Source organism: Neovison vison, chromosome 1 (genome assembly GCF_020171115.1).
Source record: "Neovison vison isolate M4711 chromosome 1, ASM_NN_V1, whole genome shotgun sequence".
Classification (NCBI taxonomy): domain Eukaryota; kingdom Metazoa; phylum Chordata; class Mammalia; order Carnivora; family Mustelidae; genus Neogale; species Neogale vison.
Genome location: NC_058091.1, coordinates 157,970,683 through 157,988,348, shown reverse-complemented (window position 1 = coordinate 157,988,348; position 17,666 = coordinate 157,970,683). Strand labels below are relative to the sequence as shown.

At 36.5% G+C, this 17,666-nt stretch overlaps 1 protein-coding gene across 1 annotated transcript; it reads right to left on the bottom strand.

Annotated features, from left to right (window-relative positions):
* Window positions 1-2,236: 2,236 nt before the first annotated feature.
* Window positions 2,237-3,178, bottom strand: LOC122900519 (olfactory receptor 14K1-like). The gene has a single exon (XM_044239260.1). The coding sequence runs from the start codon at window positions 3,176-3,178 to the stop codon at window positions 2,237-2,239; it is 942 nt and encodes a 313-aa protein (XP_044095195.1).
* Window positions 3,179-17,666: the final 14,488 nt, after the last annotated feature.

Sequence of the window (17,666 nt, the reverse complement as noted above, 5' to 3'; positions counted from 1 at the left end):
ATCCTAAAATTTGTATGGAATCAGAAGATACCCCGAGTCGCTAAGGAAATGTTGAAAAACAAAAATAAATCTGGCGGCATCACGTTACCTGATTTCAAGCTTTATTCCAAAGCTGTGATCACCAAGACAGCATGGTACTGGCATCAAAACAGACACATAGACCAGTGGAACAGAGTAGAGAGCCCTGATATGGACCCTCAACTCTATGGTCAATTAATCTTCGACAAAACAGGAAAAAATATACAGTGGAAAAAAGACAGTCTCTTCAATAAATGGTGCTGGGAAAACTGGACAGCTATATGTAGAAGAATGGAACTCGACCATTCTCTTACACTGTACACAAAGATCAACTCAAAATGGATAAAAGACCTCAACGTGAGACAGGAATCCATCAGAATCTTAGAGGATAACATAGGCACAAATCTCTTTGATATCAGCCACAGCAACTTCTTTCAAGATACGTCTCCAATGGCAAAGGAAACAAAAGCGAAAATAAAGTTCTGGGACTTCATCAAAATCCAAAGCTTCTGCACAGCAAAGGAAACAGTCAAAAAAACAAAGAGGCAACCCACAGAAAGGGAGAAGATATTTGCAAATGACAGTACAGACAAAAGGTTGATATCCAGGATCTATAATGAACTCCTCAAACTCAACCCACAAGAAACAGACAAACACATCAAAAAATGGGCAGAAGATATGAACAGACACTTCTCCAATCAAGACATACAAATGGCTATCAGACACATGAAAAAATGCTCATCATCATTAGCCCTCAGGGAGATTCAAATTAAAACCACATTGAGATATCACCTTACACCAGTTAGAATGGCCAAAATTAACAAAACGGGAAACAACATGTGTTGGAGAGGATGTGGAGAAAGGGGAACCCTCTTACACTGTTGGTGGGAATGCAAATTGGTGCAGCCACTTTGGAGAACAGTGTGGAGATTCCTCAAGAAATTAAAAATAGAGCTTCCCTATGACCCTGCAATTGCACTCCTGGGTATTTACCCCAAAGACACAGATGTCGTGAAAAGAAGGGCCATCTGTACCCCAATGTTTATAGCAGCAATGGCCACAGTCGCCAAACTATGGAAAGAACCAAGATGCCCTTCAACGGATGAATGGATAAGGAAGATGTGGTCCATATACACTTTGGAATATTATTCCTCCATCAGAAAGGATGAATACCCAACTTTTGTAGCAATATGGACAGGACTGGAAGAGATTATGCTGAGTGAAATAAGTCAAGCAGAGAGAGTCAATTATCATACGGTTTCACTTATTTGTGGAGCATACCAAATAGCATGGAGGACAAGGGGCTTTAGAGAGGAGTAGGGAATTTGGGTAAATTGGAAGGGGAGGTGAACCATGAGAGACTATGGACTCTGAAAAACAATCTGAGGGGTTTGAAGTGGCGGGGGGGTGGGAGGTTGGGGTACCAGGTGGTGGATATTATAGAGGGCACGGCTTGCATGGAGCACTGGGTGTGGTGAAAAAATAATGAATACTGTTTTTCTGAAAATAAATAAATAAATAATAATTAAAAAAAAGATCAGGCCTCAATCTCAGGGTCCTGAATTCAAGTCCCATACTGAGATCCATAATATGTGTGCAGTCTACTTAAAAATAAATTAATCAAATTCCATATATTGAAAAACAAAGTATATAAAGTGAAATAAATAAAACATTGATGCCAAATCTATGATATTAAAAATAATATGAATGAAATTTGATGGAAGATTATAGTTTTGGAGGTATTAAAAACCTCATGTAAATCTCATGTATATGTAGCTCAGCACAGATGTTCAAATAACTGAAGATGTATGAGAAGAACATTCAAATATCTTTATAATTAAGATTAAAAGTAAAAGAGTATAGGAGATTATTTTCTATTATAAATGACAACCTGAAGGGTGCCTGAGAGTTTCAGTTCCTTAAACATCTGCCTTTGACTCAAGTCCTGATCCTGGGGTCCTGGGATCAAGCCCTGTATCTGACGCCCTGCTCACTCTGGAGTCTCCTTCTCTCATTCCCTCTGAATATTTTCCCTGCTCATTCTTCATCTCTCTCTCTCTCTCTCTCTCTCTCTCTCTGAAATGGGAGGAAAAATTGACAAACAGGGATCATTACTGCCAAGACTCCATAATCTATTTATCTCTAATACAAAGAATCCCAAACAGTTAGTTAATTGTGGAATAAAAAAGAAAATCCTACTTTCTAACTTTGATTTTAGTCATCTTTCCATTAATCCACTCCTTTCAACCGTCCACAGGACTTTATGAAGAGCTGATTTAATATCTTTGCTCCTCAGACAGTAGATAACAGGGTTCAAAGTTGGGGGTACTACAGAATAGAACATAGACATGAACAAGTCAGGAATGGAAGGCTTATCAGAGGTTGGCTTTAAATAAGCAATAGCGCCTGTTAGAAGGAAAGTACTCACCACAGTGAGGTGAGGTAAGCAGGTGGAAAAGGCTTTGGACTGCTTCTCTCTGGTTGAGATATTTAACACAGTGGAGAAAATATAAACGTAAGAGACCACAATGCATACTAAACATGAAAATCCATAACAGATCCCAATGGCCACACTGACATTAATAGTTGCATGTTCCATGGAACAAGTGAGCTTCAGCAGGGCAGGCACATCACAAAATAGTTGTTGTATCACAGTGGACCCACAAAAATTTAAAGAGAATGTCCCAACTGAGTACAAGACTCCAAAGGCCCCTCCACAGAGCCAGGAGACAAACACCAGCTGGACACAGACCTCTTTACTCATAACAACCTCATAATGCAGAGGGCGACAGATGGCAATATAGCGGTCATAGGACATCGCAGTGAGAATGCCAGTTTCAGACCCAGACATTAGTATCACAAGGAAGACCTGTAACACACATCCCCAAAAAGAGATGGAGTCAGTGAAGGTGATGGAGTTGAGGATGGATTTGGGGACTGTGGCAGAAATGAGACACATATCAAGGAAGGATAAGTGCCTTAGGAAGAAGTACATCGGAGTATGGAGGCGTTGGTCAAGAATTGTGAGCAAGATGATAATTAAATTTTCCACTATGGACACTAGGTAGATCAGTGAGAAGAGCACAGCATATAGCCTCAGTAGGATCTGGCTTTCCGTAAATCTCAGGAGCAAGAATTCCATTATAAGCGTTTGATTCATTATATTTTAAAATTAAAAGCAACCTGTTGAATAAAGAAAAAAAGTTATATTAAAATAGCAAAATATTATTTGCATCTTTGTTTTTGAAAAATGTATACTTTAGCATCATGGGATAGTTGGAAATTTTCAAGTACGAGGATACCTATATGTTTACTCAGGTATAAAACAGCTATAAACATAACAGTCCAATATAACTAGATTTACATTCTTTGTGAAAGATGAAAATAATTCCATTTCCCCCCCGAACTCAATACTTGAAATGATTTTTGAGTAAATGTATTTCAGCAAGAATTGCGGAATTGACTACATAATTCTATTTATAATACAATGCGTATTTGTTATGCATAAATATCCTAATTGATGTAAATGGTGATGTAGGTTAGAAGTCAGGGATGGGGCGCCTGGGTGGCTCAGTGGGTTAAGCCGCTGCCTTCGGCTCAGGTCATGATCCCAGGGTCCTGGGATCGAGCCCCGCATCGGGCTGTCTGCTCAGCTGGGAGCCTGCTTCCTTCTCTCTCTCTCTGCCTGCCTCTCTGCCTGCTTGTGATCTCTCTCTACCAAATAAATAAATAAAATCTTTAAAAAAAAAAAAAGAAGTCAGGGATAAATTTTCTTTGCTGTGCAGCTTTTGATCTTGATGAAGTCCCAAAAGTTCATTTTTGCTTTTGTTTCATTTGCCTTTGGAAATATTATGTCTCCATCAGAAAGGGTGAATACTCAAATTGTGTATCAACATGGATGGGACTGGAGGAGATTATGCTAAGTTAAGTAAGTCAAACAGAGAGAGTCAATTATCATATGGTTTCGTATATTTGTGGAGCATAAGGAATATCATTGGGAGTTGGAAAGAAGAAGCGAGTTGGGGGAAACTGGAGAGGAATATGAACCATGAGAGACTGTGGACTCTGAGAAACAAGTTAAGGGTTTTGGAAGGGAGGGGGTTAAGGGGTTGGGTGAGCTTGGTGGTGGGTTTTAAGGAGGGCATGTATTTCATGGAGCACTGTGTGTGGTATATACACAATGAATCTTGGAACATTGAAAAAATAATTTAAAAATTTTAAAAAGTAAAAAAAAAGAAGTAGTCATGGATAAATTTTCCTTTGTAGCATATTGAAAACTTTAAATAATTATTAATGTTAGTATATATTCTAATATATCATGCACTTTTCATGGAAAGACTTTAAGGTTTACCCCATGTTTTTGTTAAAAAATATTTGTTTGGTGAAAATATCACCAATGGGGAGCTGGGTGGCTCAGTTCATTGAGTATCTGCCTTCAGCTCAGGTCATGATCCCAGGGTCCTTGTATCCAGCCTATATTAGGGCCTTCCTGCTCATCAGGGAGTCAGATTCTCCATCTTCCTTTGCTACTCCACCCCCTCATGCTCTATTGCATGCTCTCTTTCTCTCTCAAATAAATAGATAAAATATTTTAAAAAGATAATATCAATATTATTTGCTATTCTTTTTGGGCAGATATTTACTAAAACAAACAAACAAACAGAAAGCTACTCTGGTAATTTTGCAACTTGGTTTGAAAATGTATAGTACCATTTTCTTATGAAAAGATTAAAATTTAAGACTATAAGGCAGATTTTTACCATGCAACACTAGCAAGAATTTATTTAATACCAAGAACAAGCAAATATTAGAGATGTGAGAAATACAGAGTTTCTTCCCATTTTATTTTTTTAATTTTTATTGTGTTATGTTAGTCACCATAAGATACATCATTAGTTCTTGTGTGTCCTGCCATTTTAGACTCACACCGGACTTCTAATTGACGATCACTCACAAATTCCATCAGGGAGTTCTGTGGTCATATTTTTGTCCCTCAGATCATCCTTACCTTTATTTATTTATTTTTTATTATTATGTTCAGTTAGCCAACATTAAGTACATCATTGGTTTTCGGTGTACTGTTCAGTGATTTATTAGTTGTGTATAACACCCGGTTCTCATCACGACATATGTCCTCCTTAATACCTATCACCTTTAATTTTACTTTAATATCACTTTAGTGACAATTTCTTTAGATCTCCATGCAGCCTCTTTCAACCCCTCACAATACGTGTGGCTTTCTCAGTGAACACTCTAATTTAAAATAATAATAATAATAATAGTAATAATTTTCCTTAACCTCTGTAAGTGAAACCCAGCATTTGTTACACAAGGTTCTAATTGAGTACTACATGTATAAATGCTTCCAGCACCATGGAATCTTTCTAATCACCCTTTCCCTGTTCTCAGTCAGACGTTTGAGAAGTCCCTGTCCCTGAGTGCATTTCTTCTGTGTTATCATTCATCTTCCCAATCATCAAATTTAAAAAACCCTGACATGGAGTTTCTCTTGAAAGCTAAAGGTAGTCGCAATTGATAATCATTATCCTACTTAGGCTTTTCTACCTATAGAAAATCTTTCAATCATTTTAATTTAAGTGCCTTAATTATCTAAGCAATCCAGCCTCAACACAACATGTATTGGAAAAAGAGCAATAATTATTTCTTCTTCAAGTGACAGTGAGTTTGAAGGTTCCTTTGTGCCTACTCTGATGTTCCCTTTTTCCACCTGGAAAAGTAGGCTTAAACTTACTATTGATTTTTTATGTAGTTTCTGCTACTTTCAATGTGATGATTTCTCAACTTCTGTCAAGTTGCATTTTGTTGAACTCGTATTAATCTATAATTCTGAGAAGTGCAAAATAGATATATACATACAGTTTGACCAATGCTGTCTTTGTCGCACATGTGAACATAATTTGTATTAATAAAACCAACATTTATTTTAACATCTGAGAATCACCCCTAGAGGTTTTGTAATCAGAGACAATTATTAAAATTTTATGTAATCCAAAACAATTATTAAATTTAATATGAAATTTCCTATAGTTTAATTTGTTTATTTTAAGTTAAATGTATAAAACCAAAAAAAAGTTTTTCATTTTATGTTATGCAGTGCTTTGAAACCACCCATTTCCAAAATATTACTGTGGTAATAAGATACAAAGTCACATTTTGATGTAAAAAACACGTGTATTATGCTGAGTGAAATAAGTCAAACAGAGAGAGTCAATTATCATATGGTTTCACTTATTTGTGGAGCATAACAAATAGCATGGAGGATATGGGGAGTTAGAGAGGAGAAGGGAGTTGGGGGAAATTGGAAGGGGAGGTGAACCATGAGAGACTATGGACTCTGAAAAACAATCTGAGAGTTTTAAAAAGGTGGGGGGTGAGAGGTCGAGGTACCAGGTGGTGAGTATTACAGAGGGCACGGATTGCATGGGACACTGGGTGTGGTGAAAAAATAATGAATACTGTTATGCTGAAAATAAATAAAAATAATTTTAAAAATATGTGTATATAAATATCAGATGATTTTAAATTTATTTGTTAAATATTTATTTATTTACTTGTTTATTTTAGTGAATAGGAGGGAAAGAGAGAATCTCCAGCAGACTCTCCACTGAGCGTGGACTCTGATGCAGGGCTTGATCCAGCACTCTGAAATCATAACCTGAGCTGAAATCAAGAGTCAGACACTCAACCAGTTGAGCCACACATGTGTTCCAATATTAAATACTTTAACATATCTAAAAAACAAAATATATATTTCTATTACTTTCATGGACTTTGGGCAAGGAATTCCTTGTCTAAAAAGATCACTTATAAATTTTTTCCTAATAATTTGATATCACATTTTGTTTTGAAAGTTAATTTTTTAATAATACAAAATTGAATAAAAATGACAGAGAATGGAATTTCACATAGGAATTAAGAGACATTAATATTTTATTTTTGATTAAAAGAAGAGTGAAAGAGTATATATATATACACATATATATATATACACACAGAAGAGTGTATATATACAAGAGTATATATATACATATATATACACACACTCTTGTGTGTGTATATATATATATACAATCTTCCACTCTTCTTTTAATCAAAAATAAATTGTCTCTTAATTCCTATGTGAAATTCCATTCTCTGTCATTCATTCAATTTTGTAATATATATATATATATATATATTTATATATATATATACACACAGAGAAACACATACTTGCACATATATACACACATACATACATACATACATACATAATGGAATATTATTGGGCATAAAAGAGAATAAAATCATGTCATTTACAACATGGATAGTCTAGAGACGATAATGCTAAGCAAAATAAGCCAATCAAAGAAAAACCAATACCATATAACTTCATTATGTGTAGAATTTAAGAAACAAAACAAATGAACAAAGGAAAAATAGAGAGACTCTTAACTATACAGAACAAACTGAGGGTTACCAGAGTAACCAGGAAGCAGCTGAGAGAATGAAATAGGTGATGGGTATTAAGGAAAGCACTTGTGATGAGCACCAGGTATTTTATTCAAGTGTAAATTACTATGTTGTACAACTAATATTACACTGTGATATATATACACTCTATGTGTACAATACATATGTGTGTAATATATATTATACACTGTATATATATAAAATATATACATATGTATAAATATATACTGCACATTATATAAGTACATAGTTATATATATTACACTGTATGTTAACTAAATGGAACTTGAATAAATACTTAAAAAATAAGAATAGCGTTTTTAGGAAAAGACTGATGAGAAGAGTTTCAAAGTAATTTTCTACTAAAATTAAAAGAAATAAGTAAAAATAAAATAAAATGGAAATTAAATAAAATAATAAATAAATAAATAAATAAATAAATAAATCAGGGTTTCTCTTTATGCTGTTAAAAATCAAACTATAGGCACATTTGGTGGCTCAGTGTGTTAAGCCTCTGCCTTCAGCTCAGGTCATGATCTCAGGGTCTTTGGATTGAGTCCCACATTGGGCTCTCTGCTTAGCAGGTAGCCTGCTTCCCCCTCTCTCTCTGTCTGCTGCTCTGCTTACTTGTGATCTCTCTCTCTGTGTGTCAAATAAATAAATAAAATCTTTTTAAAAAAGAAACTATATTCTCAAGTCATAAGAAGAGCCAGTAAACTGCAAATAATTTTTACCATATGTCTCTATGTTCTTGTTTCACGTATCCCCCTTCCCATCAGGCTCACAATGATTTTGACTGAGCTTTTCTGACATGTACTCACCAGGGTGTGTTTTCCTTGTGCCGTCTCCAAGTTCTAAGAGGAGAAGGCGTCCTTAACATCCAATACCTCTGGCAACTCTTTCTCTGACAGGTGCAAGGTTCTTAAAACAAGTTCAAATGGACATTATAAAGTACATAGGATTCTCCAGGAGGTCAAACCTTCAGATGTGCCTAAATTTCATTCTCAAATTCTAAAGCCTTTGAGACTCTGCCCTCATATCCCATCTGATTTGAGAGTTGACACTACTGTCCTTTTCCCACTGAGATAAAGGATTAGATCTCACTGGATCTCATTAGAATAAGCCTACTAGCATCCCTTTAGTTTTTCAGTATATGTTTTTGGCCATCAAAGTCGAATGCATTCATTTCCTTCTAAAGCCTGTAGCATTTTGCATTTAGATCTGAATCCACTATTTTTTAAATTGAGTCTAATAATTTCAGTTAAGTTGCAATAGTGAGAATCACTAAGAGACATACTGTCCTGATTTTGGCATTAGTAATATGGTTTTTGTTTAACTCCTTGAGCCACCAAATGTCCTATTGATTTTTCCTTTACTCTCTCCCTGGGTTTAAGCCATACTCCAGTGAGATAACTTTCCTTCAGATTCCAACTAATGAATAGAGATACCAGGATATAAATTCCCCCAAAACTTGTATTTCCTAACATCTTTAGCCATTGTCAAATGTCAGTGACATTCTAATGAGCATGTAAGGGTCACATCTCCTCCTAGGGCTAACATCATAATGAAAATCAACAGGAGCTTCTCTATTCTTGAGATAAAGTGGAGTCTGTTTTCCAAATATAATCCAGTAATATTCCCCTTATCTTCTAGAAAATGCATAATTATTTATTTATTTGTTTAATGTTCACTCTAAATTATTGCCTCTCTTGATATCCTGGATGACATAATCTCCGAGTTTCCCACATCTGGTTTCTGTTATCTAGGAATCTCTTATCAACACCAGAACATTCATAATGGGTTTGTTTGGATTATATCTTTTTCTTTATCCTCATATTTTTCTGATATCATCAGCACATTTAACAATACCATAAGGAATCCCACACATAGACCATCACTATATTAATTTCTAAATCATTTGAGCAATTTCAAAACCACTTGACCACTTGGAAAATTTTGATTGAAATTTTATTTAGCTCAGTGTAGAGAACATTGTTATCCTAACAACACTGAGTAAAATGAGCAATGGAGGTGGTATAATTCTTCATTAAAAAGGGGGGGAGCGTCTGGGTGGCTCAGTGTATGAACTCAGGGTCTGGGGTCAGGCTCTGCATTGAGCTCTCTGCTAAGCAGGGAGCCTGTTTCCTCCTCTCTTTCTGCCTGCCTCTCTGTCTACTTGTGGTCTCTGTCTGTCAAATAAATATATAAAAATCTTTAAAAAATTCTTTGAAATTCTATTAGGAAGTTTTACATTTTGAAAACATAAGTTGATTACATGTTTTGGTAAATTCATCACTAAATACTCCACTTTCAGACCCAAACCTGTATTAGTCCGCCTCTGGTGCCATATGGAAATGCTACAGATTGCATAATTTAAACAACAGACATTATTTTCACACATTCTGGAATTCAAAATTTAAGATTAAGGTGTGGGCAGTGTTGTTCCTTCATGGTTACTATTCTTTGTTTTCCTATGATTGCCCTCTCGCTGTCTCTTCAAATGACCATTCCTATGTGCACCAATGCCTACTGTGTCATTCTATATGTCATGTTCTCTTCTTATAATGCTAGGAATCAGTGGCACCTGGGTGGCTCAGTGAGTTAAGCCTCTGTCTTTGGCTGAGGTCATGACCTCAGGGTCCTGGGATCAAGTCATTTGTTGTGGGTCCCTGCTCAATAGGGTGTCTGCATCATCTTCTCACTTTGCCCTCCCCCCTCGCTCTTCCCCTGGCCTGTTCTTTCTTTCTCTCAAATAAATAAACTTTTTAAAAAAGTAGCCAGATTAGATTAGAACACCCACATGTCCCCCATTTTAAGGTAATTGTTCCTTAAAAGCCTTACTTCCAAACACGGTCACCTTCTTATGTTCTGTTAGTTGGGAGTTAACTTGAAAAATTCCTGAGGATACAAATAAATGAATAATATAATATAAATGAAACTTTTTTAACTTTCTGGTTTCATTTTTGTTGTTGTTTGGTTGGTTTTTACTATTACAAAATACTCTAATTTTATTATGAATCATTTTGGACAAAACAAGCTTTGGTTGCTTTTTGTGTAAAGCCCTTAAGATGTTTCTGGACACATTTTCTCTGTGAAAAGCTTCTTATTTTTCATTTCCTCTGTCTTGTTCTTGTTACCATTTTTGTTTCTGCTTTTTTGATTTCATTGGCTATAATGTTCAGTACAATGTTGCAAAAATATGGAAGAGAATAATCTTAATAATTCCAGATCTACAGGATAAAACATAAAGAGAAAAATTGGGAAATTCACAAATTTGTTGATATTAATTGAGACTTCATCAAAATTAAAAAAAAACACCATACAATAAAGGAAACCATCACCAAAACTAAAAAACAACCCACAGAGAGGAAGGAGATATTCACAAATTTCAAGTCAGTATCCAAAATATATGAAGAACTTATAAAACTCAACACTCCAATAAAGAAAGGGCAGAGGGCACGCATAGACTCTCCAAAGAAGACATCCAGAAGACCAACAGCCATAGGATAAGATGGAGAACATCAGTCCTCATCAGGGAAATATATTGAAAACTACAATGAAATATCACCTCATTCTTGTCAGAATGGCTAAAATCAACAACACAAGAAACAACCGGTGGTGTTGAGAATGTGGAGAAAGGAGAACCTTGTTGCACTTATGGCAGGAATACAAATTGGTGCTACCATTCTGTAAAACAGTATGAATGTTCACCAAAAAGTAAACAAACAAGCAAACAAACAAAAAATCGAAAAAAAAGAACTACCATATCATCCAGCAATTGCATTACATGATATTTACACAAAGAATACAAAAATACTAATTAAAAGAGGCACACACTATGATGAGGAATTATAGAAAGAGCCCAAGTTTCCATCCATCGATGAATGGATAAAGATATGGTATAGGTATATGGAGTTAGAAATATTATGCTAAGAAAAATAAGTCAGTCAGAGAAAGACAAATACCATGAAATTTCAGTCATATGTGGAATTTAAGAAAAAATTTCCAAAACCATTCTAAGGTCAATACTACCTTGATTCCAAAACCAGAGAAGGACCCCACTGAAAAAGAGAATTACAGGCCAACATCTCTGATTAAGTGAATGCAGAAATCCTTAGCAAAGTACTAGCAAATTGAATCCAATTAAGGGAATTATTCACCATGATCAAGGGAGATTTACTCTTGGTCTGGAAGGGTGGTACAATAGTCACAAATTAATCAATGTGTCACACAACATTAACAAAATAAAGGAAAAGAACCATGTGATCTCGAAAGATGTAGAAAAAGCATTTGACAGAATATAACATCTATTTTTGAAGAAAAAAAAAAAAACCTCAACAAACTAAGGATAGAAGGAGCATAACATCATAAGGGCCATATGCAAAAGTCCCACAGCTAGTATCATCCTTAGTGGAGGAAAAACTGAGACCTTTCCTTCATAGTAAGGAAAAATATGGGGATGTTCACTCTTACAACTGTTATTTAGCATATTGCTGGAAATCCTAGGCTCAGCAATCAGACAAGAAAAATAAGACAAAGTCATCCCCATCAGCTAGGACAAAGTCAAACTTCGACTCCTTAAAGAAGACATGGTGCTCTATGTAGAAAACCCAAAACACTCCACCAAAGAATCCCTAGAACTGTTAAATGAATTTAGTAAAGGGACGGGATAAAGAAATTAATTTATAGAAATCTCTTACATTTCTCTACAACAGTAATTTTGCAGCATAATAATAAATCAAGGAATTATCCCATTTACAATTGTACCAGAATATAGGAAACCTAGGAATAGACCTAACTGAAGAAGTAAAAGACTTATACTCTGAAAACTCTAAAACACCAATGAAAGAAAATTAAGAGTACAGAAAGAAATGAAAAGAAAAAAATCCATGCTCATGGATTAGAAGCACAAATACTGTTAAAATTTCTATATTAAATAAGACAATTTACATCTTTAATACAATCCCTATCAAAATACCATCAGCATTTTCCACAGGACTGGAACAAAGAATACTAAAGTTCATATGGATGCAGAAAAGTTGTGAATAGCCAAAATAATCTTGAAAAAGAAAAACAAAACTGGAGGTATCACAATTCTGGAATTGAAGCTGTATGAATTAAAATTATTATTATTATTATTATTATTATTACTATGTTAGTCACCATACAGTACATCATAAGTTTTTGATATAAAAACTATCCATGATTCATTGTTTGCATATAACACCTGGTGTTCCATGTAATATTGCCCTCCTTAATACCCATCACTGAGCTAACCCATCTCTCCACGCCCTTCCCTCTAAAACCCTCAGTTTCTTTCCTGGAGTCCATAGTCTCTCATGGTTCAAGTATCCCTTTGATTCTATCCCCTTAATTTTTCCACTCCTTCTCCTAATATCCTCAATGTATTCCATTTGTTTCCCAATTAATTAAATTTAAATTAAAAATGAAAAATCCCTATGACAATTTTCACAAACTTAGAAACAATCCAAGAGTTTATTTGGAAACCCACAAAACCCCATATAGCTATGAAAATTTTGAGTAAAAAGATAAAGGAAGAAGAAATCAGTTTCTAATTTCACATTGCATTACAAAGCTATAGTAAATGAAACAGTATGATACTGGCATGAAAAAGAGACATATAGACCAATGTAATAGTATACTAAACTCAGAAATATACCCACTCATATGGTCAAATAATTAAAAAAAGAAAAAACACAAGAATCCACAAAAGGGATAGTCTCTTGCATTAGTGGTGCTAATAAAACTGATATCTGGGGGGGGGGAGATGGCGGGGAAGTAGGAGGAGGCACCTTTTCAACCTGTACCCTAAAGTGAGCTGATTACCTACCAAAGAACACTGATCACCAATGAAATCAGCCTGAGATCAGAATTATACACGTCTGGACCTCTACAGGGGCAGAAGACGCCAGTGGGCAGGTAAAGCAGAGTGGGAACAATGGATTGATATCAGAGGATAAACAAAAGGGGGAGGGAGCCACCAGAGGTGACGGTTGGAAAGTAATCCCCCAATCTAGGAGTGCCCTGCATCTGAGGAACAGCGTTAACGTGGAGTCTGGGGGGGCGGTTGTGGGAATCTGGGAAGCTAGGGACAGGGGCTTAAGTCTCCGGTCCAAGGACAGCCTCCACTGGCACTGAGCCAGAGAGAGTGTGGCGGAAACCAGGTCTTGGTCCCTAAGCCACAAGCGTGCCCAAGAATGCATGGGGTCCGCTCCTGTGAGGGGCTGGGAGACTTGCCAGATGAAAGAACATGCAAGCCCCGCTATAGAGCCTGAGATGCACGCGTGCCCCTCATCCTCCCCTGAGAGAGGTACACAAAGGCCCACCCAGCACTCTTTGACCAACGCCATTGTTTCAGAGCCTAAGACACACGCCTCAAACTCACTCCTGAGAGAGGTGCGCAAAGGCCCAGCCTAGTGCTTTCAGACCTGTGCCCCATTCTCAGAGCCTAAAACATGTGTGCACCCACAGCCACCCCTGAAAGAGGTGCATACAAGCCAGGCAATCTTAGACCCAGAAAGACCAAGCATTCCCAGCCCCAACCAGCAGGAAAGTCTCAGTGTGCAATAGCTGCTTGGAACCTCTCTGGCATTCTGGAGCTGCCCAAACAGTCACCCCTGCTGTGGTTTTGAGTACAAGCAAAAGATCCTGTATCCCCAGGGACAGCAACCTGGAACCTGCTCTGCCAGCAGCCAAGGGGGAACTTATTTGGGCTCTGCAGCCAAACTGAGGCTTCTCTCTGAGAGGGAGATCAGGATGCACTTTGTTTTCCTCTAAAACTACAAAAACCATCAAAAGCGGTCAAGGTGAGAGAAGGAAAAAAAAAAAGTGAACAAACATAAAAACCGCCAGAGAACAAAAGCCTAAAAAACCCAGTTTCCTCAGAGCCCACCCCCTTGAGGGGGGTGGGAGGACTTAACTCAGGGAACATCATTGACTGAAAACCCACGAGGCAGGTCCCTCCCCCAGAAAATAAACTAAGAAAGGAAAAAAAAAAGGACTAAAAGAGAACAACCACCACTACTTCATAGGACAACTTTTATTTTTAACTCGGTTCATTTTTTTATATAGATAATTTAACCTATTTACCAGCACAGTGAGCTGTCCAGTACATCAAATTCCATAATAACCCTCTAACCTGACTTTTTGATACATACACCTGTGTTTTTCTTTTGCATTTATATTTTTTGAATTTCTTTTCTTTTCTTTTAGTCTAGTTTATCCCTTTTTATTTTTATTTTCTAATATTCATATACAGTTAAACTTAAAAGTAACCCCCTTTCCCAATCAAGACTACCACTATAGGTAAACCAATTTTTAATCCCCCTTTATCTTAGGAAAGTTGAGTCCTTTAACAAAGATATCAAGATACATGCAGGAAAAATCAAAACAAGCTTCCTCGCCCACACTGAGAATATATAACCACTCTCTCATCTTTTTCTTCCACAAGTTTTTCTGTTTTTGTGTTTGTCCTGATAATATATAAATCTTACACTTGGGATTCTTTTTGACGAGGATCTTCCTTTATTTGCATATATATATATATATATATATATATATATATATATATATATATATTTATATTTATATTTATTTATTTTCTCTTGTCATATACTTTTATCGGTCTTTTTCTTTGTCGGTTTTTCTTTGTCTACTTCATAAATCTTACCTTGGGGCCCATTTGGGATGAACCTTCTCTTTCATATTCCCTTTCCTTCCTGTCTCTCTCTCGCTCTCTCTTTCTTTCTTTTTCTCTTCTTTTGTCTCTCGTTTGGGTGGGGAATCCTGATTGCTCAGAAGTGTTCCAGGGTGAATCTTGATTGCACCACAGTCGATACATCTAGCTACATCTGTTCAGTCATCTCTCACCAAAATGACTAGGAGGAGGAATGCCCAACAGAAGAAAAATACAGAGGATGGACCGTCTGCAACAGAGCTAATGGCTATCAACATAGACAATATGTCGGAAAGAGAATTCAAGTGACAATTATCTAGGCAATAGATAGGTTGGAGAAAGCCATAGATGACCAAAAGGAATTGATTAGAGCGGGCTTAACTGAAAGTGACCAGAGATGATATTCACAATGTTAGGGCAGAGGTAAAAGCAACCAAGGCTGAGTTCAAAATATGTCGCTTGTAGACAAAAGATGGCTCTCAATGAGTTTCAATCTAATCTAAATTCTCCCAAAGCTAGGGTAACTGAGACAGAAGATAGAATTAGTGATCTGGAAGAAAAAAACAGATAGAGAAAAAGGATCAGGAGGAAGGCTGGAACAAACAGCTTAGAAACCACAAAAACAGAATCAGGGAAATAAATGATGCCATGAAACGTTCCAACATCAGAATTATTGGAATCCCTGAAGGGGAGGAGAAAGAAAGAAGGTAGAATGGAACAACTTCTTCATGAAATTTTTCCCAATCTTGCGAAAATTTTCCCAATCTTGCGTTCATGTACTAGAGTCCAATCAGTCTCCACCCAAGATTATAGATTCCAAAAAAAAATTAAGGTACCTAATAGTCAAATTGAGGAATCATAATTCTAGGTATAATATCTTGAAAGCCTCTAGGAAAGAGGCACCTTACTTACAGAGGAAAGCCCATCAGAATAACATCAGACCTGTCAACAGAGACCAGGCAAACAAGAAAGGGCTGGCAAGACATTTAAGTGCATTAAAAGAGAAGAACATGTAGCCAAGAATACTTTATCCCGCAAGACTGACATTCAAAATGGATGGAGAGATAAAGAGATTCCAAGACCGGCAAGGCTTAAATGACTATGCAACCACCAAGCCGACACTGCAGGAAATATTAAGGGGGGTTGTATAAAAGAGGAAAAATCCTAAGAACAGAAATAAAGAGACAATCTACAGAAAGAAAGACTTCAAAGGTAACACGATGTCAATAAAAACGTACCTATCAATAATCACTCTCAATGTGAATGGCCTAAATGTGCCCATAAAACATCACAGGGTTGCAGATTAAATAAAACTACAGTACCCATATATCTGTTGTCTACAAGAGACACATTTCGAACCTAAAGATACATCCAGACTGAAAGTGAAGGGATGGAGAAGCATCATTCATGCCAATGGGCCTCAAAAGAAGGCTGAGATACTGATTCTCATATCAGATAAATTACATTTTAAACAAATGCTGTAGTTAAAGATACAGAAGGACACAAGATCATTCTTAAAGGGACTATCCACCAAGATGATTTAACAATAGTAAATATCTATGCCCCCAATATGGGAGCAGCCAATTACATAAGAACTGTTAATCAAGATAAAGAGTCAATTATCATATGGTTTCACTCATTTGTGGAGCATAACCAATAGCATGGAGGACAAGGGGCGTTAGAGAGGAGTAGGGAATTTGGGTAAATTGGAAGGGGAGGTGAACCATGAGAGACTATGGACTCTGAAAAACAGTCTGAGGGGTTTGAAGTGGCAGGGGGGTGGGAGGTTGGGGTACCAGGTGGTGGGTATTATAGAGGGCACAGCTTGCATGGAGCACTGGGTGTGGTGAAAAAATAATGAATACTGTTTTTCTGAAAATAAATAAATTGGGGAAAAAATAGTAAAAAAAAAATAAAAAAAAAAAAGATAAAGAGTCATATTGATATGAATCCATTAATGGTAGGAGATCTTAACACAACTCTCTCAGAAATAGATCATTGAAGCAGAAAATCAATAAAGAAACAAGATCATTGAATGAGACACTGGACCAGATGGAACTCATAGATATATACAACATCCCACCCTAAAACAACAAAATACTCATTCTTCTCAAGCACACACGGAACCTTCTCCAGGATAGACCACATACTGGGTCACAAATCAGGACTCAACAGATACCAAAAAACTGAGATTATTCCCTGCATATTCTCAGATCACAATGCTTTGAAACTGGAGCTCAAACACAAGGAAAAGTGTGGAAGGAACTCAAACACCTTGAAGCTAAAGACCACCTGCTTAAGAATGCTTGGATCAACCAGGAGATCAAAGAAGAACTGAAACAATTCATGAAAACCAATGAGAATGAAGACACTTCAATACAAAACCTATGGGATACAGCAAAGGCGGTCCTAAGGGGGAAATACATAGCCATCCAAGCCTCCCTCAAAAAAATTGAAAAATCCAGAATACACCACCTGT

What these genes read in the sequence shown, in the direction of transcription:
- LOC122900519 (XM_044239260.1), bottom strand. Translation starts at nt 3,178, where the DNA reads ATGAATCAAACGCTTATAATGGAATTCTTGCTCCTGAGATTTACGGAA.